Here is a 25,919-nt window from a genome sequence, read left to right as displayed (position 1 = left end):
TCTCAATTTGGACGACCTCGATTCCCCAATTTCATCTCACAGTGTAGTATAATGTGAACTGTATGGATGCCATATGTTCATATTTGTTAATAGATACACAGGCTGTGAAGTATAAAAGAAGCACACGAGTGCATAAGAAGCGACATATATAAATGGTTTGTATGTTCCAGCTGTGTGTCACGACACACATGCACATCATAGGCAAGCATACATCTGTGCATCCTCACATATAGCTCCCATTTCTTGTTCCCTTCTCCCTCAGAATGCATTTTAGGAATTGAGGTATCCTTAAAGACGGAAGTAGGAGGAATTCTGCTATAAAACTAAAGTCACACATTCATTTTAATGTGCTGACTGGTGCTCATAATGACTAAACTCAGCATTATATGAACATTATATCCAGTGTTGCTCATTTGCAAGTGCTTAAGATGATATTTTAACTTTGCTTAAACGTGTCAGTGCATGTCAGCATGCACATGTTCACTGTATGTGTGTGTCAGAGTGAATGTTAAAAGCTCCTCCCAGTCTGACTTCCTCCCAGCAGGACAAAAAGAGGGGGTGTTTCCCCCTTAAACCAGCTCCCCTGGACATCTGGCTGACCACTCCCCATTATTCACTCCACTGCAGAAGCTCATTGCACTAATTAGCTCACCAGACAGGAGGAAACCAATAAAATCTATAATGATGATCATTATGGTGAACTATAACTACGACATACAAACAAAACGATCTGAATGGTTGAGTGGATTTTAGCTCGTGTTTCTTTAATCATTGAATATCTAAATTATTTGACCTTAGCCATAAAATAATCACATAAACAGGCAGCTTTTCCACTGGTGCTTATTTGTAAGAAAAAGTTTACTTTGACTCGTATCCTGAGTGTAATAGATAATAATAGAAGAGTAAACCTGTACTGTCTCTGTGAGTCTGATGTCCTCAAACAGTTTTCAAACCAAGCAAAAAAAAAACAAACACACACACAGCTGAACCCTCTGCTGTCTGCCGGTTTCTGCTGAATCATCTGGTCCCTCAGGAGGTGCAATATTGCAGTTCAGTCTCAGACCACAAGGGGGAAACTGGCTGCCAGCCACACTGAAGATGTCTATGCTTAGAGGGAGAAAGTAATTTTACACTATAATAAACTGTGACAGTAAAGGGAGGATATGAGATACATTTATAATTGAAACAGGGATTAATTAAATATACAACAAGGATGATGAAGATTTAAATGCAGATAAATGGAGGTTAGTTAATGCCCAAGCTGTGTGCTGTTAGATGGAGAATCAGTAAGAACACAGGAATCACAGAGGCATAAGCAAGAAGGGCAAATCATTCAACCAGAATAAAGAAAAAAGAAAAGTATGTCCAGGAACGTTATTGTCCTCAGAGAGACAGAGCTGTACGACTCCAATCTGTCTCCCATTTGTTTCCCAACAGGTCTGCTAGGCCTCTGCTCTGCTGCTGAGTCTCTGATGAATCAAAGTTGGATGACAGCAGAGGGAGATAAGAGATCTGCCACCACAGCGGAAACAGCAGCAGACAGTCATCTTCTGATTAAATCAAGCAGTATTTATAGAAGATGTAGAAACAGTGAGTGGGACCCATTAGGGTTCAGACATTCACAAGTTGACAAATTATAAACTTTGAGGTATAAAGTTGTTAACAAAAGTTTACCTACACTTCTAAAGACCATGTAAATCTTAATATTCTATGATGGAATTGTGTGTCTTTTTTGTAAAAATGTAATGAATTCTGTATTTTGGTTCTTTTGTAAGTTTATTATAGGTCTTTTGGAAATATGACAAAATCTGGTGGGTCAAAAATATCCGTACAGTTTCGCAAATTTTTGCTTTAAATGTCCTTTGAGGCTTTTGGTTGGCATCCACAAGATTCTGGTGCAGGATTGGGGAAGTTCAACTACATATGTTGGCTTTCTGATACAGACTTGTTTCTTTATCACGGTTTGCAGATTTTTAATGACGTCTGAGTCAGGACATTTTAAAACCTTAACTCTACCCCGTTTTTCTTTACCAATTTTGATGTGCCCGGGGTAATTATTTATCTTGTTGAAACATCTAACTGTGTCCAAGACCCAACCTTTTTGATGATGATTTTAGGTTTTCCTGAACAACGTGGAGGTAAACCTACTTCTTCATTATTCCATTAACTCTGCATAAGCATCAGTTCCACTGGCAGCAAAACGTCATGGAATATAATACTGCCACCACCCTGCTTGATGGTAAGTATGGTTTTCTTGGGGTTAAAGACCTCACCTTCTCTCCTTCAACAGCATTTCTGCTCATTGTGGTTAAATAGCTCATTATTTTTTTATCTGACCACAGAACTTTCCTCCAGAAGGCCTTTTTTCTGTTCATTTGATCAGCAGCAAACTTCAGTCGAGCCTTAAGGTGCCGATTCTAGAGGAAGGCCTTCCTTTTTTAGCCTCTCAGATTCAGAAAACTTTACTTGTGCCCAGGGGGCATTTGTCAGCCAATGACAATATAAAACACCCTTGAACATGGACACTGCACTTTATGCTTACAAACAATTGTTTGCACAGATGATTTTAGGATCTGTAGCTGCTTTGAAGTGGCTCAGAGAAACTTCAATGAATTGTTCAAGTCAATGATATGCTTTTTCAGATCTTTACTGAGCTCCTCCGACTTCCCACTGTGGTATTTGAAGCTGAGTCTCGTGAGCGTATAAAATGGGTCCCAATTAAATTAGCTAACACGAGTCAACAACTGTAGTCAAACATAATCACTCATGAGAAGTTAAGAGGCCATGGAACTAATAACATCTGATTAATCAAACTTTCATACACATGTATGAAAACTTTTGTTCACAACTGTATCTATGATATTTGTAATGAATGCTCCTCTTCAGCAACTCTTAAAAAAAAAATACTGAAAATGTGTTTTTCGAAGACTCCACTGCTTTTTCACAGATGGCGTTGTGATGTATCTTAACATGGAACAACTCAGACACACAACACAGGTATAACTAAGAGCTGCTGCTGCTTCCAGACCAGAGATGACGTCAGGCTGATGAATTTTATTAGATTCTATTTGTTTTTAATCTATGGCATATGGTATTATATTAGCTCATTCTTTAATTCATGTTTCCTGTTCCTTATAAAAACCAGTTTGCTCCATTCATGCTTTAGATGCGTATGCACTAATATGTAGCCAGCACTGCAATGAGTTGATGACTAACTTTGAATCATCCTCACTTTGTTTAATGGCCATCTTTCCTCTCTCAGCCAAAACTTTGTGTGAGTGTGTGTGTGCTTGTGTCAGAGCCAGAGAGAGGGAGACATGAATCATCATTTTTTTTGGTGCCCAGAGTGATCTCAGTCTGAGATGAGAGGAACCAAATTTATGGTTTAAAATGAGTGCCATTTAAAGCTGCAGTACACAGAAATCTGAAAAAGGCCATTTAAAAAAAATGACTAAAGGGGAGGAAAAGAAAAAAATAAATGGCAGAATTGGCGGGGGGGGGGGCACTCTAATTCTGTAGCTTTCTGTCCTCAGCTCCTCCCATAATACGAATATTCAATTTTGACTTCACAGAACTGAACTTTTTGGACTGAAAATTCTCTGTTTAACCAATTCAGCCACCACATCCTACTCCCAAAGTGGACTTTCTTCACCTAATCTGATCTGAAAAGACCCGTGACTGGCCAAAGCCATCATCTGCTTCACTTTTCTCAAGCCTAAGAATGGAGCTCAGAGGAGGTACAAAGGTCTGGTCTCCTCTCAGAATACTTGAATTACAGTATGTTGAAAGATTATGGAACTTTTGCTCAATGATGCCCCATAAATAACTCCTATCCAAATTTTAACAGTGAATATAGTGAATAATTAGTATGCCTGCTTAGTCACAATACAAATATTAGCATATTCTTCTTCTTCCTTCATTTCATTTGTTGTCAAAGAAAAATATGCCAAAATTTGAATTACAATTCTGCAAACTTTTCTCAAAAGCAGCATCGTGGTTTCAACTTTATCTTAAAAACTGCATAGAAATCCAGTATATATAGGAAGATTTCAAAATTGTGATTTCTGCAGGAATAATGCCCTCTTTAGGACAAACTAATGTTTTGTGCTTTATCATTGTTTATAATTACTGAATATATACTTTTAAGAGGGTAATTTAGCAAATGGTTTGTGTCACAATGTCCATTTCCTTCACCATGCTGCCAGAAATCTCTGACCCTGCCTTTGTTTCTTCTCTCTCTCCATGGTGCTGAAGCATTCAAACCCAGGATTTTGTCAAACCTCTCTCCATGGTGCCACACAAAGACCATAATATATGATTTTCCTGTTATGACAAGCTAAAATAGCTCCTGTAAAATGAAACATGCAGTATATAGTTCTCCAGATATTTCTTTAAGATTTGAAGTATGCATCTGCTTCAATGTGCAGAAGAATGCATTATTCCATTCCTTAATGAAGTCTTTAAACTCTATCATAGAGTATTAAAAGGAGCAACTATGCAGCACTGAGCCAAACCGAACATTATTTATTCAGATATTGGGTGTCTGCAACTCCTACTGATGATACTGCTGACTACTGTTACTTACTGCTAGCTTACATTACTTGTGTGCACAAACCAGAAACCACAGAATAATAGGAACCACTTCTTTAGCAGGAAGCAGCCAAGCAGAGCACCACGGCCACTACTCACCTGAAAACACACCAACAAGCACACAGATCACGATAAAAAAAAAAAACGCAACATTTGTCGAAGTGATTTGTGATTTTATACAGAAAAACTTAAAAAACTACAGCCTGACAATACCTCTCTAAGTTCCAACAAAAACTAAATATTAGGACAAATTATGCAAAACACACCAGAATTTATTTCAAAAGTAAAAAATGTATTTCAGCAGCACAGGATTTAACTATAATGACTAGAATAATGTCCATCAAATAAAGTAGCAGCTTTGTATGAAGTTATAATGTTTGATTTTGTTTTGGGAGTTAATGTTTTTATGATTTGAAGTAAAGCTTTATTATTTTACACTGTAATGCACCAAATTCACTATAGTGTTATTTCCACATAGGCATCCGTGTAAAGGACACATGCATTTGCTTCAGGTGACCTCTTATTTACCTTTTAATGCTTTCCCTCTTCAAAGTTCTTCTTTCTTTCTCTCAAGGAACTTTTCGACTCTCCATCTTGCATCAGAATTTGGTCTTAGATGTAGAATCTAACTGTTCCGGTTCTTTCACTCTACATCTAGTGCTCAAATTCCTCCCTTGCATTGGGTGTGTATTACATTTCAAACCGGAGTGATATCAGCCTATGTGTACCAGAGCTGCAGTATGTTGCTGGCTGGCTCTTCATCCTGTTAGACCGTACAGTTGTCATACAGAAATAGCACATCAGTATGAATGGGAATGGGACACTTGTTGCTTGTTTGTGCTTTATGCTGCATGGTTACCAGCTCTGTGGTTTCACTTAAAGCAGAAGTAAAGTCTGCAGTGGCCTGTAGTGATGACAGAACGTTTCATTTGAGCAGCTTTGAGGCTTTCCAGTCATGTTCTATGGCCCTGGTTGCTCGAGGGCTTTTTCTGCACTGTACTTTGTTGATTTATTGGCTGAATTTTTCCTCAGTATTCTATATATACAAAAAAAGTGATGAAAGTTGGCCGTGGAAGTTAAGTCCATTTCTTTTCTTTTCTATTTTGGCGACTACGGTGCTTTTTCTTGACATATAACTATTTTTTTTTTTTTTTTTTGCAGTAGTTAGTCCATGACATTCTCAATCCATTTGTTTAATGCTTTTGAAGTCATTATGCACTTAAACACTAACATTAGCAATGTGACACATCAAATCAACAGTTCAGTCTTATGTATTATTGAGCTTGGCACTTGGCATGAATCCATCCCCTCTTAGAAGAATAAGTTTATTATAGTAAAATTATCTCAGCTTAATTGCATCAGTGGTATCAGATTAGAGTTGTAAAGGGTGTCTCATCTTTAAAAGCCCACAAAGCTTAAAAAGGCAACTTATATGGTCCCCTAATGATAATATTAGGGGTTTATTTTCTTACTCATTGAAGTATCACTAAATATCACTAAAACAAACAAGCTACCAGCACACAAAAAGATGCAGAACACACTCGGTGGAAACTCCTCCTGTCATTCACACATGCTGCATCAAACTGCTCCCATTCATTCTTCTCACCTTCTCATCTCCCAGGTCCTGCAGCACTTCTTTATCCCCGCTGCTCCTGATCTCAACCTGAGGTGAGTTTTTTACTCCTTGGCTGCTCGTTAGGGGACTTTCCACACCGGGGAAGCTCCTGCAGTCAGTGGCCGGGCTCCTCGCCTCCTGGCCGGTGTCTCGCTTAGCGGTCCTCGGGGTACGGGAGCCCCTCTGTCCGACGCTGAGCGCATCAAAGTCTATGGTTTTACTCTCGAATGCGCCCTCGACGCTGCAAAACAAGCCGCCGTGTTTCTGCCTCGGCACCTGGTCCGCCGTGCCGGGTCTGGCGAGATAAACCGGCAGGTCGTCCTCGGCTCTCTCCCAGTTTCCCCTGCGCTCTGCCATGGTGGAGCCCCGCACAAGTGACCGAGAAAGATGGTGAAACTAGTGCTGAAGTAGTGCGTGTGTGTGCGTGTCTGTGTGTGTGCTGTGGTGAGAGGAAGCTAGAGGAAGACAGGCAGGCAGGAGTTGAATTAAAGCCAGAGGTGGCACTGTGGTGGTGCGCGCAGGATTGTGGCATTAGACTGTTGGGTTGGCTTTGTTTATATGATTTTGTAGCTAAAAAAAAAAACACTGCAGTGAAGGGACCCAGTTCTGAAAACTGAACACAGATTATGCCTATGATTTTTCTAAGTTGTAGATAAGTAATCTGTAAACCTCTTTGTCTATAGTTGGTGCGTAAATGTTGATTTGGCACCGATTTGCGCACAGCACGTTTCAGAGGTGTCCAAAGGTTGCGCACCTTGTCGCTGTCCTTTCAAGACCACTCAAGATATTTCATAATCTGTGTACATCTGTACCCAAAACCTCAACTCAAAGCAAAACGAAGCTGATGTTTTCTTCAAGTGTTTGTCCGGTCTTTCACCCACTTCAGCACAAATGAGACAGGAGCGTGTCAGCAGCAGCTTTCAGGCAGCAGGTCTCCAAACAGAGAGACTGCTGAGTCCAGAGGGTGAGAAGGGGAGACAGGAGTCAACACCGTCACTCAATAAACAGGAATGCAATTATGTAACAGCCATATATCAGCATGTTTCACAAGTTAGTGTGGAATCAAAGCAGACTCAAGGCCTTCTTCGTTTTCTTTTCCATTCAGGTTTCAGATGGCATTTATAAAGGGAAGAGGAGAAGCATAGCATTGCTTGCTGCTGTGCAAACCAATTAGAAAAAAATAATTTTGAAGAATTCTTACCTGAAATCATCACTCCTAAATTTGCTCTGCATAGCCTGTCATTCTGTCAGACACAACCAGGATATTATATAACCCCATCCTTCCCTCTTTCCTCCTCACTGTTGCACCAAGAATCTTGAAGTCCCTTAAAAGCAAGCAAATTACTATTCAAACAGTCTGCGTACTGTTTGAATCATAAATCAAAGCTCAAGACTTTCCTGTTTGCCACTGCTTTCCTATTCTAGCTTATGTTAACGTGTTTTAAATGCAAATTGAAATTTAATTTTTTAATATATTTCAAATTTTCTTTTTCTCTCCTATGTTATATTATGTTTGTCATTTTAATTGTTCTCTTTTATACTTGTCTGACTCGTTACAATGCTTTTAATGTTTAAATGTAAAGCACATTGAGTTGCCCTCCTGTATGAAAAGCGCTATACAAATAAAGCTGCCTTACCTTACTGTGCATCTCTCTGTCTAGTTTTATTCACGCAACCACAACTGTGGAGAAGACAGCTGATGTGAAAGTTGTCCAGAAGGACTGTGTTATGAAGCCAGAGATCCCTACCTGCCCATGCAGACTTTCTGTGTAGAGACATGGCCATGAACTACACCCCATTTAATTTGTCTGGTCATTGTATTTAGTCCAGTGGCAACAGAGAAAATTGTACTTTTTAAAGTTGAGTTTACTCATTTGATTGAAGTGAGCAGCCTGTTAAAAAGCCAGGAAGTTTACAGTAGTCATCACCTGAGTTACTTCCTTGCAGAGGCCATCTTGTTCTGGAGTCCAGAGCAGCATTTTATTTTCATTGGTTCACTGAGTAGGTGGGATCTCAAATATGATTGGATTATAGATGTGTCTTGATTGGCCAATTTAAACTGGAAAGGCAAGCCCATTTCCCTACATATATATGTATATATATGTAGGGATATATACATACATAAATATATATATTATTCAGGGAATAGGATGAGATAAAAACATTTACTTTCATTACTGATGTTGTCCAGTTTTAATGAAGTTCATGCTACTTTTATAAAATGATGAAAGTGAATAAATTGAATTTCTGTGATCTGTGTTTTATTTCTGTCTTTTCTCCTGTCTTCCAGATGTTCAGAGGGAGCTGATGCCACATCTGGTCCAGCCGATGGAAGGTCTTGAAGTTCTCTGACTGAAGATGGACCAACTGGATTTAAGGTTCAGATGCTCAGGAACAAACTCCACCAATGAGCCAACAGGGAAGCTTTAGGTTTATTAAATGTTGCTATGAAGCATGAAGACTAAACTCTCCACAAGGATCCAAAATAAGTTGGACTCGAAAGCTTTAGTTATTCTTCATCTACTTCCTGACAAGAAGAAGGTAAGCCAGCTCGTAAAACGGTCGCCCTTTAAGACAACAGCCCTCGTGTTGCCACTGGCTTAAGTGCACGCTCATTCAGGCGTGATGCAATGATGGCAGATAGGACAGAGTTTGGCAAATTCACGCCCAGTGGTCTTTACGGATTTGGCACAAGAGCCCTCACGGCAACTGAGACCTTTGAAGAAGTACACACGTGGACAAAATTGTTGGTACCCCTCAGTTAAAGAAGGAAAAACCCACAATTCTCACTGAAATCACTTGAAACTCACAAAAGTAACAATAAATAAAAATTTATTGAAAATTAAATAATCAAAAACAGCCATTACTTTTGAATTGTTGATTAACATAATTATTTAAAAAAACAAACTAATGAAACAGGCCTGGACAAAAATGATGGTACCTCTATAAAAGATTGAAAACTATTTGACCAGAGTGACATGATTAACTCAGGTGTGTCATTTAATTGACATCACAGGTGTTTCCAAACTCATAATCAGTCAGTCTGCCTATTTAAAGGGAGACAAGTAGTCACCCTGCTGTTTGGTGGAAAGGTGTGTACCACACTGAACATGGACAACAGAAAGCGAAGGAGAGAATTGTCCCAGGACATCCGAAAAAAAATGATAGACAAACATCTTAAAGGTAAAGGCTATAAGACCATCTCTAAACAGCTTGAAGTTCCTGTGACAACAGTGGCTCATATTATTCAGAAGTTCAAGACCCACGGGACAGTAGCCAACCTCCCTGGACGTGGCCGCAAGAGGAAAATTGATGACAAATTGAAGAGACGGATCGTTGGAATTGTATCCAAAGAGCCCAGAGCAACCTCCAAAGAAATTAAAGGTGAACTCCAAGGCCAAGGTACATCAGTGTCAGATCGCACCATTCGTCGTTGTTTGAGCCAAAGTGGACTTCATGGGAGACGACCAAGGAGGACACCACTGCTGAAAGAAACTCATAAAAAAGCCAGACTGGAATTTGCAAAAATGCATGTTGACAAGCCACAAAGCTTCTGGGAGAATGTCCTTTGGACAGATGAGACCAAACTGGAGCTTTTTGGTAAGGCACATCAACTCTATGTTCATAGACTCAAAAACCAAGCATACGAAGAAAAGAACACTGTCCCTACGGTGAAACATGGAGGAGGCTCAGTAATGTTTTGGGGCTGCTTTGCTGCATCTGGCACAGGGTGTCTTGAAAGTGTGCAAGGTACGATGAAATCTGAAGACTATCAAGGCATTCTGGAGAGAAATGTGCTGCCTAGTGTCAGAAAGCTTGGTCTCAGTCGCAGGTCATGGGTCTTCCAACAGGACAACCATCCAAAACACACAGCCAAAAACACCCAAGAATGGCTGAGAGAAAAGCGTTGGACTATTCTAAAGTGGCCTTCTATGAGCCCAGATCTGAATCCCATTGAACATATGTGGAAGGAGCTGAAACATGCCATTTGGAGAAGACACCCATCAAACCTGAGACAACTGGAGCTGTTTGCTCATGAGGAGTGGGCCAAAATACCTGTTGACAGCTGCAGAACGCTCATTGACAAATACAGAAATTGTTTAATTGCAGTGATTGCCTCAAAAGGTTGTGCAACAAAATATTAAGTTATGGGTACCATCATTTTTGTCCAGCCCTATTTCATTAGTTTGTTTTTTTAAATAATTATGTTAATCAACAATTCAAAAGTGATGGCTGATTTTGATTATTTAATTTTCAATAAATTTTTATTTATTGTTACTTTTGTGAGTTTCAAGTGATTTCAGTGAGAATTGTGGGTTTTTCCTTCTTTAACTGAGGGGTACCAACAATTTTGTCCACGTGTGTAGGTAAGTGGGCCACAGCAGCACAGGCAAGTCGATAAGACTCAGTTCAAATGGAACACAGCAATACACAAAGTCTGACAAGCCCCACTTAGGTTCAGGTTTGGCTCAACAAATGAGCAAGGATTTTTTTTAAACCTCCTGTTGTCCTCATTTACAGGCACCAAAAAATATTGTTTTCTCAACTGAAAAAAATCCAAAAATTCTGAAAAAAATTCCCCAAATTTCTGAAAATTTGCAAAACCTTCAGGAAGAAAATTCCAATAATTCCTTAAAAATTTCTCTCAAAAGTTAAATTAAAAAAAATCCCTCAAATATGGCAAGAAAACTCTTGTAAATATTTTCAAAAAATGAGTAAAAATCTTTCCAAAAAAATCCTAAAAATATGTAAAATGGTTACATATATATCAGCAAAACTTCTAATATTTTCTTTAAGAACATTCACATAAAAATCAACCAAAATCCAGCGAAATTACCTGGATTTTAGTGGATTTTTAAGTGAATGTTCTTAAAGAAATATTTTTAACATTTCTTTTTTCCACCAAAAACTATTCAAAGATTTCCCAAAATTGTTGAAAATGTGGACATCAGAAGTTTCACTGTGAAAATATGTTTTTTCCCCACATTTTCAAACTTAAAAACATTTTGACCTGCAGGACAACGTGACGGTTAAATTACAAGAATGATAGTCTTGAGCAACCCTGTTTCACTCCCTGTTACTTTCCAAATGTTCTATGTGTTGCATGTCTGTTTTAAAAAGTTGCTTTTCTGTCACAAATGTCACTGATTTTAGCCTCACTGCATCCCTGTAGGAGCCTACAGCATCTCTATATAGCACAAATGTCTTGCTCCATATTTTTAGAAACTGAGAATCCCCTATTTCCAACTTTTAACTTTCATGAAGCAGCAGCACAGTAGCTCACAGTCACGAGCAGTAAACCTTTGGGAACATGCACCAGCATTAAGCAGCTTAAACGAATGCCCATGAGCCTGATGTAGCCAAAATAGAAAAAAAAAAAAAAGAAACAGAATGGCAAACTGCGGTCAAAAGCTGCAGGGAAAAAATACATCTCAGCTGTTTTTTTCACTGCACATCACAGCGCTGATGGATTTCCTCATGTGAGTATTAAGTGTAATAAGTCACTGCTTCTTTAGAGGAACACTGTGCCTTGCAAATTTGTAAAATTTGTCACTTCGATTATGAGCTATGAAGCCGGTGTTGCTAAGCAGCTGAGCAGAGCAGACTGGGCAGCTGCATCCGCCTGGGAAGGTTTGGCTCCAGACCAGCTGCTGCTGAAATAAGGTTAAAGAGCCTCCGAGGATGGATGCGCTGTCAAACACTTCAATCTTGCATCCCTTACAGCAAGACAGGCTTTCTAACAAACAGCGGCACAGGGTTGATTTTATGTGACTCATGATTAAAATATGACTTTTAAACCATCCACTCTTTTCTGACTTGTGTCAAACGTGTTTTTGCCAAAGCTTTCTGCACGAAAAGCATCTTTTCTGCAAAACTGGCAATTTCCATTTGTATACAACAAATATGTCACAAAGGATTATGTGTTCAGATGGAGCAGAGTGCAGAAATCAGCGAAGACTGCAGGAAAAAAATGCAAACTAACTCATTTCAGGAGAGGATTTTTACATTTAAAACTTTATTTTCCCTTTTGAATCGCTTGAAGAAGGCAGTTGTTCAGTCAGTAAACACACCGAGCTCTGAGAATGACCTCTGTGTGAGCGGGCGAAACAGAAGTGCTTCTATGACAGACATCCTCTGGCAGGGCTGGTCTACAGCACAAAACCTGCCTCGTCCTCTGTTCTCATCTGGCTCGGCAAGGACGGTCATGACTAAAGTGAAAAGACAGACTGTTGCCCTGGACTGACTCCTCTGTGGCCCATATATCCCAGAAAAAGCCCACAATGTGGAAAATCCCACTGTTTAACAAGCCTGTGTGACAACCGAAGCATCCAGAATAAAGGTTTTTTCAGTCTCATAACACACCACAAGCCTTGTAACTGTTTCTTAGCACTGAGGTCGTGTATGATTGGACTGCAAACTTGTGAAAAACTTGAAAATATCATGGAAAATGTTAATTGTTTTTGAAGAATATCAAAGGATGTCCAGAAGTTAAACAAGCTGTGATATTTCAGGTTGTGGATTGTGGGTTAATTCGGACAAATGGTGACAGCTGCTGACAGGAATAAAGTCCAACACAAGGAATAAAAAGCGCATATTGTAAAAGTAAATTATGCTTACAAAGAAATCACTGTGGGGGATTAAAAAATAAATAAATAAAAAATGCAATAATAAGGAAGATACAGCCACCTGCCAGTGTAAGGTAATTCCTAACCTTCAAAATAAGAATCGATGAAACAACCTTTTAGCAGCACTTTAAATCATGTAAAATCTCCAGAACTGCTTCTAACTGGACCATTGTGATGACACAAAACTATAACTGTCCACCGGCTAAATAATCAATTCGGGGGAAAAAGGAGACATTTGTCAACTCTGGATATCAAATTAGACATAAATAATAATAAATATTAATAATAAAGGAAATCACTTTACTGGAATTTTTTAATTTATTCAGACTTTCTTCACTCTTCCCCCAAAACTGGATAAGGAGCATTCTAAATTATAATAAGAGTCAACTGTAGGCATATATTACCATATATGACAAATAGAAAACTGTCTCGAGATGTATTTTAGCAATCATCACTCTTTAACACTAACATGTGGAATTTAGGAGAATGTAAACATGCAATGAAGTAGGGCTGTAGAAGCAGTGAGATGCTAAAAGTTTGTATGAAATAATAGTACTATAGGGCACCTTCAACACAAAATTCTGACAAATTCCTGCAGTAAAAAGATGTGAAAAGAAGACAAATTAATCTGAAGGTCAAAGGCCATGACTCTTTATTATTTTTACAGCATTACTCTTTTGTTTTTAACCGTTTATTAAATAATCTAAATTAGGAGGAGGGATTATAGTCTCATTGGAAGACAGACGGGAGAAAGATTAAAAAACTTCCCTGTGAAATAAAAACAAAATATATATATATAGATATATTTATATACATCACACGGAATGCAATGTATATTTGTAACATACTGAAAAAATAATCGTTAAAAAGGAACATACAAGCAGGAATATGGGGGAAAAGTGCATTTAAGGCAACTGCTAGTTAGCTGAGTTTGCACAAGTGTAGTCTCAGTCATTCCCCTTGGAAAGTTGAAGTGAATGGAGCGGGCTGTGGCTGCTCTCGGCTATGTAATGACATCCCATAACGAAGCTACCCTCGGCCTGTGAAAGGAGCCACGGGGGGGGGGGGGGGGTGATACGATGGCAGATACACTAGCTCTGGGTACAAAGGGAACAAGCACAGTCGAGTGGTAAATATTTCAGGGGACTGGAGGAGAAGTGGAGCAGGTGTAGCGTTGCGTTCACTTTCTCCCGTTTCATTTTCGGGGACACCTAAACGGCCGATGGTGTTGAGTAAAAGAGGGTTGTTAGTATCAAAGATGTCTCGATTAGTAAAAAGCAGGAATGAGCGATGTTGTGGTGTTTCTTTATCCGCATTTTCGCTCACATGAAAGAAAAGAAAGGAAAGACGACATAATTGTTAGATCTGAATCTGAACCAGAGTCGATAAAGATACTTTGCAATCTGTAAATATTTACAAGTTTGACAAAAAGGTCATGTAACCTTAAAGGGCAAATTGAAAGTTGCTCAGGTAAAAACCAGCACCCCCTGCTGGTCAACCAGAGCAACACATTTTTAGGCAGTAGAATAATAATATTCAGTGTACTGTATGTGATAGAGGGTGAGAAAAAAAACAAAAAGGGGGAGGCGAGTATTCCGTTATTCCACATTCATATTCCAACAATTTTTCTGTTGTAATTTCTAAGGAAATAAAGTCGACCTTTGCAGCCGTCACCACAATTAAACAGAGCAATTTATACCCCTTCCTTTTTTATAAACTGCCGAGTACATAAACTGTTCAAGCTGCTTCAGAAAGTAAAATAAGAGTGCCACTATTCACAGAAATAAAAAAATAAAAAGGGAGACCACAGGAAATAATTCAGACACATGTACATATCAACAATGTATATATTACAGTACAGAATAGGGATGCTTTCTCAGTGGAAATCTTGGGACACAGTATCAGAGTGGTGGGAGCTGTAAAAAAGAAAGGAAGGGGAAAAAATGAGAACCAGAGAGTAAAGCTCGTACAGTCTGCTGGCTTTTGAGAAAAATTAAGAAGCAGTTTGACAATCCGTAGGTTTTCCTGTGGAGCTGGATCAGTAAATGTCATTTACTCCCCCAAAATTGTTCTCTTTTTTTTTTTTTTAATCTCCCTTCACTCGAGTCTGTTTTCTGTGTCCCGTGAAGACAACCTGAGTGTCCTGTATCCTCCGCTTAGTGTCCATACACACCAGTTTCTGCAGTGTTTTTCTGTCCTTTTCCCAGATACAACCTCTGGACAGTCTGTGTAAGCACCATTCTGGGAACAGCGATGGCAGGCCAGCCGGTTGAGACACCACATCCCGAGTGTTCCTTACTAGAATCTGACCTGAGACCAGCACTGTTCAAACGGCCTCCGCACTCGTGGGCCCTGAGTTGGCTCGCTTCTGTTCACCGAGTGGTCGTCAGGAACGTCCTTTCAGGTTAGGATGAGAAGGAAAGAAGAGAAAACGAAGAGAGGCTGCGGTCTGGTGGTTTGTTTTCCTCGTTGTCTGTGAGTTTTCTGTCTGTTTATATCCCCACTGCGGTTAAATGGTGGCGAATGACATATCATTACCCTGCACGGCAGAGAGCACATTTCCCAGGCTTTGGTTTGGATTTGTCCAAGCATGTGTGTGTACATGTGTGTTTGCATCTGCATGCATCTGTATATGCATGCGTGTTTGTAAACTATGTATGTAGGTATATATATATATATATATATATATATATATGTGTGTGTGTGTGTGTTTGCATCTGCTTTGTGTCTTCCTAATTGTGTGCCATCCTTGCAGTCTGTTACAGAACTCTCTAATGTCCAACACTGCTCAAAAAACACCATCCGGGCAGCATCCTGAGAACCCCATGCCCCCATTTAAAAAAAATATAAATAAAAAACAAAAAATAATAACATCTGAAGTGTGAACAGGCCAACGCACGACACATCCACCACCGTACTGACAGCAGTCACTGATGTTATGACAGTAGCAGCCACTGCTGCACACACTGGTTCACGCTTGTCCAGAAAATAAATAACACTGCAGTCACAAACAAGATCTCCAAGCTGACGCACCACCTGAGAGAAAGAAAGAGGCAGGAGTCAGAGAATGATAATACTGTTTGACAGAAACAATTTAACACACAGCATGCAGCACATTTTAATATATTTCAAATTCAAATTTCCAAAATAAAAGCAATTCATGGAGAGCAACTGGACATAGAACACTAGCGACAACTGTACAATAGTAGCAGCAGGAATGTGGCAGTTAAAACATCCATCCCTCCATTCCCTATACACCACTTTATCCTCACTAGGGTGCTGGACCCAATCCCAGCTGACTCGGGTGAAGGCAGGGGACACCCTGGACAGGTCACCAGTCTGTCGCAGGGCTACATATACAGGCAAACAATCACACTCACATTCACACCTACGGGCAATTTAGAGTAACCAATTAACCTCAGCATGTTTTTGGACTGTGGGAGGAAGCCGGAGTGCCCGGAGAAAACCTACGCATGCACAGGGAGAACATGCAAACTCCATGCAGAAAGATCCCAGGCTTAGGCCGGGACTCGAACCAGGGATCTTCTTGCTGCAAGGCAAAAGTGCTAACCACTACCTCACTGTGCAGCCCCTATACGAACATGTGGCATCTTAAATTAGGCTTTACCCTCTACCTACAGTGAGGTACCAAGGTGCCTAAAACAGCACAATACATGTAATATCAGCAGGAACCGTAATATTCTGTAGAGAACAGGGGGTTGTGCATTTGTTGATCTGTCACAGGAAAATGCATGAAGCTGGGGCAGTATCAGCAAACTCCAGTCAAAAATTAGCAGCATTTTTTAAACAAATTATTAACTATTTAGTCAGGAGAACACAGAAATATTATGTACCTGTCTTCAATGTGACAATTATGGAGAACTGTGCAGCCCCAGTTAAAACAGGATAAAATAAATTAATAAAAATAAATACATTTCGAATTAAAATTTAGAAATCAATGACAAGATTGATGCTATTTCATGAATCTTTTTTTGACTTTGGTCTCATTAGTAGAGTATTTTAAGGGTCAATATATAATTGAGGGTCTTTTGAAGTCCATTGGATATATCTTGTATACATTTTGATTATAAGTAAAAAATAAAATAATGTTTTTATGTTCAATATGATCATGTCTTTACAAATTCCATAATTATTTATGCATCATTTATTAAATAAAAATGATTGGATATCACTAAAATGTCGACTAAAACACCATTGGAATTTAGTGACAACCACTTTCTAATAAGCTAAACAATAATAAAATGAGCTTATTGAAGAATTGTTTTGATTGTGTTCTTTAACTAACAAAATAACTTCATTATGTGATAAACAAAAGTCAGTTGTTGTGCTGCCCTCAAGTGGCTGAAACACTTCCAAATACAACTATTACTACCAAAAACAAACTGTAAAACTATTTACAACACCTTTAGACCGCTTGCATCACTTATAAAACATGTGGAACAGAGGTTACAACCAATGATGAACGAATGAGTAAGACAGAAAAAATGGAGATGGCAACGGTACTGTGCACGATCTGAGAAATCTGTTACCTAGAAAGTAATTAAAATGACAAACTCATGGACATTACAGGGACTTTAACAGAAATACATAAATGGGAAGATGCTGAAAGTGAAAGAAAAGGTATAGGTTGAATATTTCTAAGTGAAGGTAAGATGGAAGAAGGAGCAGACCAAGGTCAAATGATTTTTTACTTTGGGATGGTGTGGAGCCACCTAGTGGTCACACTGCAGGAAATGAAAACAGTTTACGTTGTAAAGTCAGGTCTAGTTTGAAGTCTGCAGTTTCCTTTATTAAAAGGCTACAGATTAAATGTTGTGAGAATTAAGAACAGGCCAAAAGGACTATTGCAGCATAAAGTGTTAGAGCAGGACTTGTCGAGTTTATTGTAAAATATATATATTCTGATCTGATTGGCTGATTTTCATTCCACTATGTCTACCATCTGCAGTTCAGTTAAGACACATTTTTGCTTTACGCTGCTTACATGAAAGCCATAAAATGATTAAAAACAAATGAATATATTTAAAAAAAAACATTTCAAAAAATAAATTGTTGTTTTTGTGCTTTTGTTTTGTAGTCCTGCCGGTATCAGGAGGTGCTACAAAAATGCATCCTGACTGAGGCCAGTTCCAGCTCCATAGTCTGATTATTCCAGGTCAAAACCAAAACACTCATTCAAGTTCTGCTTTTGCAAGGTGAGTATTTGACTGAGGTCCAGAAGAGAAATGGTGGTGGTTTGAACTTTAGGGACTCACCTCTGCTACAGGACACGCCAAAGACTTCAAGGCCAAAGGATAAAGGCAAGAGAAAAGAACAAGAATAGAAACAGAAACTGCAGACAGAGAGAAAGAAAGATGAAGGAGGGACAAAGAAAGTGAGAGAATTAGAGGAACACTTGAGATTTGTTAGTAACAGCAGAGACAGAAACAGAAGGTTCACTGTACAGGGAAACGTGGACATTCAGAATCATGAAGCCATGTTCCTTAATATTACTCCAGAAATTGTGATATTTTTATTTATTTTTTTATTCGAAACACTCCAAATTCGATTCAGCTCGATTGACATCACCTTAACTGTGACTGTAAGTTAAGATCTCTGAACTCAGGAACTCGGTTGCATTTGTGGATTTTATGTTTTGAGCTGCTGCATCAAACACCTCCTACCTTTTCCTCCAGGTCTTTAATCTGCCTCCTCTGGATTTCCGTCTTGTCTTCGAGGTCACGAATTCTCTGTAATTATCGCAAAAGGAAAAAAGTTTAGTGTCATTACCGGTATTTTTCTTACTTCCGGTCAAAGCTCTTCTGCATTCTAACCACATCAGTCAGATGTTAACAGACCTGGTGGGCCTGGTGCAGCAGCTCCATCCTCTCCTGGAGGATCTGGCAGTCGTACTCTCGACTCTTCCTCAGCATCTGCCTCCTCAGCTTCTCCACCGCCGTCCTCAGCTCGTCCCTCTGAAGCTCATCCAGAGGTTCGCCGTACTTTATCACCTGGAAGATGGACGGACACATATGCTGAAGAACAATGGATCCAAAACCTGGTAATGCCTTTACTGTTCTCATATAAAATTCTCTTTTCAGAAGACTAAGAGAATGGTTATAACGGTCCTAACATTTGCAAGAAAGCGCACAAATGTATCATTTAAAGTCCATGCAGACAGCTTAGACGTTCCGCATTAGTAGAAGCCGCATGATCATGCATTTAAAATGAATTACCGTTATTAGTGACGCATTTCTTGACACTTTCTAAATTCCTCTTCATTTCAGAGGATATAGCTGATATATATCTGTTACGGCCACCAGTATTGGTGTGCCGTCTTCGTTTTGAGGTGGCGTTTTATTGGGCCTTTGTTTGGGAGTAATTTGTGTGTGGGTTCAGCTGGGGCTTTTTGCAGAGCCTTTGGGACCCCAGCTGCCAGCCGTTTCAGCTGATGACACAGAGCTGATGACGACCTGCACTCCAGTCTGGTTCTCCCCGCCCTTCGACTATCCGGATTGGGCCACCCTCCAGTTCCTCCTCCCCGGACCAATTGGAGGCAGCCAGGCACCACACCTGTTAACTATAAAGTGCCACCATGCCATTAGTTTTGGTGGCTGGTACTTTGACCAGTCCACCCTGGTGCCTCTTTGCTTATTGTGGTTCTGTTTTGTGTGGGCTTTCAGTCTGGAAGCACTTGTGGTGGGTGCTACAGACAACTTCGACCTTTTGTTGGCTTTAGTTTAGTGTGGAGTCCTATGTGTCAGTGGAGACTGAGGCTCCAATTCGTAGTCTGCCAACTATGTGTAGAAGCCACTTCGTATTTTGAGCATTCGTGAACTGTGCATTCAGTATGTACACCTATCCAGAGGCACCAGTTTTGTTTAGTTTGTTTTGTACACCATTTTGTATTAGTTTTTGTTTCTGGTGGTGGGTGTTGCTTCTGTAGTTCGGTTTGGCTAGGGAGTTTAGTTGTTTTCTTTGTGTTTAGCTCAGTTTCAAATTCTGTTAGCCTTCATTATGTTTTATTCCGTTCTTTGTTTTGGCAACACTCACCAGTTTTGTGTTTTGTCACTTTTCCGTTCCTTTTACTACTAAGCAATAAATCCCTTAACCTAAACCAATACCATCTGGTTATTTTGTTGCATCCAGCCAACCCCTAGAGGTTGGATCGTAACAATATCGAATTACAGCGCAATAACTGATTTGTTTTGGTCAAATTTAGTCTTCTGTACAATAAGGCTGTACTGTAATGGAGTAAACAGGGAAATCAAAGACCTTGTCCTGCTGCAGGGCGTTGTACAGAGTAGCTTCCAACTCCTGGATTTGCTGTTGAGAGGAGAAAAAAAAGCGACTGTTACTAGCTTTTTAGTCATACAGACCAGCATAAATGTATACTACAATACTAGCAGGGACTTTGCATTGACTTAACATGAAACTACCTCATGCCTGACGCCAGAACTTCATCTAACATTTTCATGATTTCAACCCTAATACTTAAACCATGCCTTAAAATGAGAAATCCAGTTAATGATCAACCTTGCAAACTAAATATTGATCTCCAAATGAGACAAAATGTTCCCAAGTTGGGACAGTACACAGAGTTTGGCCCCATAGTGTGATGTATACATGACACACACTTACCATGTAGGCCTGGTCAAGGGCCTGTTTTCTGTAGTCCAGCTCTTCTTCTAGGTATCCTTTCTGTTTACAGAACATCTCCTGTACACAGTGAGAAGGTCAGGGACAATGATTACGGAGTAGATTTTTGTTTGACAAGCAGTTCACACCAGTGCAAGCATCTAAGCACGTTAAAATCTATAGGGTGTGGAATTACTTTGAAAAAATAATTAGGCAAAGGATAAGATAAGATAGACTTTATTGATCTCACAAAGGAGACATTTACTGTTACAGGGCTCTTAGAAACAAAAACAGAGGAGTGCAAAAGTCACGAAAGTGCAAGAACAAGATAATAAATATTGCACATAATAACAACTACACAGTAGTGTTATATAGTCTGATGGCAGTGGGGATGAAGGACCTGTGGTAGCGCTCCTTCTTGCACTGAGGGTGTCTGAGTCTAGTGCTAAAGGAGCTGCTCAGCTCCACTACAGTCCGGTGCAGTGGGTGGGAGCTGTTGTCCATGATGGATGAGAGCTTGGTCAACATCCTCCTCTCACCCACATCCATCACAGAGTCCAGTGGGCAGCCCAGGACAGAGCTGGCCCTCTTGGTCAGCTTGTTCAGTCTCTTCATGTCCTATTATATTATATATTACTATACAAGAAAAGCACTGAAAGAGCGCAGTACTCAGCCAAGGCTGCTCAGTTGAATCATTGCCGATGACAGAAATCTTGAAAAAACTTGAGGCAGAAATCACGGTCCCATAGAATGTGGCCATTTGTAGATGTACCCACAAACAAAATGACTTTGTGCTGAGCAAAACCGATTCTTAAGTTCCACAAGTAAGATCTAATGCCACCCTGTTTAAGACACACACGCAGAAAAAAAGAGACAGTTTTGGTGATGAAGATGAAGACTATATCTCCAGTTACATAGCTTTTTGTCAGGATTTTTTTTGAGAAATCCTGTGAGTACCTTATTTTTGTCTATCCTATCAGCAGTGATGTAAACCCAAGGGAACTCTTAGCACACTGTCTAAGTTGGAATGATAAATCTCTACCCACCATCTCTATCTCCAGGTCCATCATCTTCTGGTGCAGCGCTGCTTCCGTCCCTTCAATCTGTTGAATCCACTAGACAACAACGGGGAGCAAAACGTGAGCCTGTGCAGCACAAAGTGTTCTACTGTCAAATGAATCACGACATGGTGTCCACTCTTACCTTTTCCGCAAGAGACAAAACAGTGCTGGCCTGAATTATAGCCACTTGCTCCTCGTTCCTTAAGTTCTGCACGAAAGGAAAACAAAACATTAACAATCTGCCTGTTTTAGCACCTAGATGATGAAATGCCAACTTCCGTATGAATTACCCCGTTGTCTCCAAGGATATCTAGCAGTTTGATGAGATCTGGTATGCACACGTCCTGTGAAGAAAATAAAAATAAATCCAATCAGTAGAAAGCAAATATAAATAGACTTTAAGTTCAACTTTATACTTCTGTAAGATAGATAGATAGATAGATAATCTTGAGGGAAATTCAATTTTGTTGTGCTCATAAGAATAGTGTAAGAAGAGCAAGAATCCTCCTCTACTTAAGAATTATATATTATAATGTAGAGAAGTTCTTCTTCACCTTGACTCCTTCCTTCATACAGTAGATCTGCAGAGCACTGACTCCCTCTGAGAAGGGATGCATCCTCAGATGGTTGAAAGGAGGCGACCTCCTTTCGCGTTCCTGCAACAAAGGAAAGGCACATTTTATCAATCAGAGCACATGCTGTGCTTTTAACTCTGATCATGAGTCTCCTTTGACTCCATTAGGACTGGTATGAAACAGTATTTCTACTTTTATTGGTGCGACGGTCTGAGAAATAACAGCACCAGTCATTTTTAGAGCCAAATTAATTCTATTTGGGTTGTGCTTGGAAAAGTACATTTTTAATTAGTGATTTGTTTTGCCATGTTTTACTCAGTCGTTTGCAGTTAAACTAGAGAACACAGAATTTCATTAAAGCATAAGTAATTTAATTCAACATTGATTTTTATATGCATCAATTGTCCACTGTGTTTCTACACGTGTGAGTTTCAGTCAGTGACTTTCTCGGCCTTGTTTGACCTTCAGCTTGTGAATACACATGATATCGACACGTTGGTGCTGCTCTATCAACAGCTTGTTTAATGTTGCTGCAACTGAACAACCACATAGTTGTTATTTCATAGATTTTCAATTTTGGAGAGAAAGGGCACAGAAACACGGGACAAGTTTGCCTTCAGGTCTCAAAAGGCTTTATGACGCTTGATTAATATTGTGAAAGGGACTATTTTAAAGCTATGATTTCTAGTTTTGATGGAACTTTGCTGGGAGAGAAAACTTTAAGTCATTGCTGGCATTACGTTTCGGACTCCTCTGTTTTGACCCATTCATCCACTCTATGCAGACTCTTTCCTCCCTTGACTGTGTAAACAAACTTCCTGCCAGAGAAAGTTTTTCTATTTCCAAGCTGCTTAGCCCTGAGTCACAAAGTTATGACGGACCAGGAGGAACATAAATGATGCTGTTGCGGAAACGTGATGATAAACGATACATCTTTTCGTTAAAATTTAGGTATCATCACTGCGACGTTTGCGAAATGTGACATCTGCACTTTACTGATCAGGTCGAATATTATTCCTTGTGCTCACTAGGTGGCAGTTTAGGCCCTCATGAGCTGCCGACGGTATCTGCACTGCAGCAGAGCAGCGATACAAACACCACAGTCAGCTAGTTTTTAGCGTGTCTGACAGATGAACTTCACAGGTGATTTTAGCATTAGTAGTAGGTAACTGTGCTGTGGAGTGTCCGTTATGCAAACTCAGAGTGAGTGCAGCATGTTCAGTCATTCCATAGCATAGGACGTTTACCTATTCAAACTGTGATTCTTCTCTTTATCAGTTGAAGTAAGAATTTATTGCTGATGGTGTAAATAAGGAGCTTTATTGCACTGCTTCTTTACATTCCCTGCATTTTGCTTGCTACAACCTTAAAAAAAAAACAAATTTCAACATTTGTCTGAACAAAGCTGAAAAACCTCTGAAAAACTGACCTCCAGGAAATCAGGTGATGAGATCACAGGCACAAGTTAAGCTGTTTTTCTTCAATAAAAGAGTGTGCAAGAGCTGACTTGTAATAGAACTAGTGGTATCGGGATGTGGAAAGCCCCATTCGCATGGGATTAGTATTAACAGGGGACCAACCATGATTTGTAATAATTGCAGAGGATGTCTGTGATTTTAATCCTGTGTGAATGCGCCATGTCTGTAACTTGTAACGTAGAAATTCGACCGTCAAATTACTGACCATATTTCACCAAACACCAACATCCTATGATAATATTAGTCCAATGGGACCATTTGCAGAAACAGCAAAATGAAATCAACAAGAAGAGAGAGATTTGGGAGGATATTGAGATGGATGACATTCGTAGCAGCATGTGGTAGGAAACTTTTTTTCTAGGCCTATCTTTCAACAGGCTTAATACAAACGCCCTAATGGCCCGTTATTGACTGTTGCCATGACGACTACATACCAACAACACCACCGGTGGTGGGATGAGCACAGATTTGACATATCTTTGCTGTAATGTCAGTAAATTCTAATAAAATATGGAGGCTGTGCATTTGCTTATCCCGTGAGAACGTGCTCCAAGAAACACCGACGTGGGAGGTTGGGGTGGGGTAATACACAAATTACCAGAGATCCCCAGGTGACACTAATCCCATGTGAATAGTACATGAGATAATAAAATGTGTTTCTCTGTCAAGCAAGTGCAAGGCTCAGAAGCCTTTTTTGACCTGACACATTTCTGGGTTTACCTCACAAGACTTCAAAGTTTGAAGTTTTTTTTGAACGTAACATAGTAGCTTTAGGATGCCCTCAGGGAACCTTGATCTTGCTAGCGTACCAAAGACTTGCTGGAAAACTCTTCATCACTCACCTCCAGCTCCAGTATCCTAAATTCTAACAGTTCATTTTGGTCTCTGGAGTCTTGAAGCTCTTGCTGCAGCCGACTGCTGTCAGACTCCAACTTTTCCACCTGGACACCAAAATGAGTGAAATAGACGCTTTTGTCATTTATATTTATTGTTACATTTATATTGCAGATACAGTAAGAGTTGGAATTCACACATTGACCGTTCAATCTGAGCCTCAGCATCATTAGAAAAAGCAGAAGCTGTCTTTTTTTTTTAGACAACATAGTTCAGACCAACCTTCTCTAATAACTCCTGATTCCTTCGTAAGAACAGCTGCTTCTCTTCAACCCATTTGGAGTCCTGGTAGGTGAGAAAAACAGCTGCTGGTTTAAATCAAATACATTTAGGAAAAACAAAGACCTGTTTTGTTGCACCACCTGCTAATAAAGCCACACAGGAATGCAAAAATGAGTGACACTGATGAGAGCACAGTAAGACGCTGCTGTCTAGACGATGGCACAACTAACATTACTTTGATTTGGTTTCTTTTCATCTATTTATTGTGTATTTTAACTTTAATGGGGTACAGACAGTTATTGCCTGCTCACACTAGACCTGACATTCATATTAAAGGCTTCACTTCGTCTGTTTAGCAGTGAATAAACTTTCAATTCAAATCATATTTAGTTAGTTTCTACAATACAAGTTCATTTTCTGAACTACTGGATTGCATGACATTTATACGTCTATTCCACCACTCATACATCCATGTGCCTTCATTCATGCATCCTACCTGTCCCTTCAAGGTTAGCTCCTTCTCCAGGTCCTCTATTTTGGCTTTATACCTGAGAACGTCTGCTTGGAGCTGCTCTTGAGCCTGAAAAATGAGCAAAATAGACATTTGTTAGTGTCTAGAATGCTTCTCTATCTTTCCTTCTGCTCTTCACATCAACACACTGGTGTTCAAAAAAAGTATGTAGCCTTTTACAGTTCAGTTGCAACTAACCTCTGGCAATACATCTCACAAACTGGGTCAGATAAGATTGACATGTGATGATGCAACACTGCATCAGCTTTTACTGTTGAGTTGGAGTCATCCCTGTTGTTTTGTCGTGTCAGGATGGTATCTGGTAAACCTTTCATTTTGTTTTCCATTAAAAACAATACATTGAATCTACTTGAGGCTTTGGATACTGTGAAAAACCCCAAATAGCTTAACCTGAGTGTGGTTTTCCATGGAGTCACAGCTCAGGTTTGCCAATAGAGTCCCTCAGGGAAGAGGTCTGTGACGTATGTCGGCTTATCACATTCAGCACGCAATGTGCAAACGCTAATCAAAAACTACATCAGCTGATAGACTGAAGCACGCTCTGATATCTTCCATTTTACACTGATGAGAAAAGTGATGTTTCGTCCTGTTAAAATGAAATAATCAATAGAAGATGAATCAAGACAGTCTCCAAATGACTATAGATACTGACCTATTTTTTTGCTCATGCACATCAAATCAAATGTAA

The 25,919-nt window shown here is 39.7% G+C and overlaps 2 protein-coding genes across 4 annotated transcripts in view; both read right to left on the bottom strand.

Moving 5' to 3' along the window:
* Positions 1-6,577, bottom strand: part of dpysl3 (dihydropyrimidinase like 3) — a 51,521-nt gene extending 44,944 nt beyond the window's left edge. For both annotated transcript variants that reach the window (XM_022205078.2, XM_051937489.1), the window contains exon 1: positions 6,197-6,577. In XM_022205078.2, the coding sequence (XP_022060770.2) occupies positions 6,197-6,562 (366 nt within the window). In that variant the 5' untranslated portion in view covers positions 6,563-6,577. The remainder of the gene's footprint in view (positions 1-6,196) is intronic.
* A 6,889-nt stretch (positions 6,578-13,466) lies between these two features.
* The window catches only part of jakmip2 (janus kinase and microtubule interacting protein 2), a 41,422-nt gene continuing 28,969 nt past the window's right edge, over positions 13,467-25,919 (bottom strand). Inside the window, exons 12-24 of one of the 2 annotated variants that reach the window (XM_022205073.2) lie at positions 25,196-25,279; positions 24,700-24,762; positions 24,426-24,524; positions 22,085-22,186; positions 21,821-21,874; positions 21,673-21,738; positions 21,516-21,584; positions 20,473-20,550; positions 20,107-20,157; positions 18,690-18,842; positions 18,516-18,581; positions 18,108-18,184; positions 15,743-15,867 (exon numbers count right to left, since the gene is read on the bottom strand). In XM_022205073.2, coding sequence (XP_022060765.1) covers positions 18,134-18,184; positions 18,516-18,581; positions 18,690-18,842; positions 20,107-20,157; positions 20,473-20,550; positions 21,516-21,584; positions 21,673-21,738; positions 21,821-21,874; positions 22,085-22,186; positions 24,426-24,524; positions 24,700-24,762; positions 25,196-25,279 — 936 coding nt within the window. In that variant the 3' untranslated portion in view covers positions 15,743-15,867; positions 18,108-18,133. Of the gene's footprint in view, positions 15,868-18,107; positions 18,185-18,515; positions 18,582-18,689; positions 18,843-20,106; positions 20,158-20,472; positions 20,551-21,515; positions 21,585-21,672; positions 21,739-21,820; positions 21,875-22,084; positions 22,187-24,425; positions 24,525-24,699; positions 24,763-25,195; positions 25,280-25,919 lie in introns of both variants that reach the window. The other variant, XM_022205072.2, reaches the window with a different exon arrangement.

Source organism: Acanthochromis polyacanthus, chromosome 17 (assembly GCF_021347895.1).
Source record: "Acanthochromis polyacanthus isolate Apoly-LR-REF ecotype Palm Island chromosome 17, KAUST_Apoly_ChrSc, whole genome shotgun sequence".
Classification (NCBI taxonomy): Eukaryota; Metazoa; Chordata; class Actinopteri; family Pomacentridae; genus Acanthochromis; species Acanthochromis polyacanthus.
The sequence above is the reverse complement of the archived record's forward strand: the minus strand, read 5'-3'. Positions and strand labels throughout refer to the sequence as shown.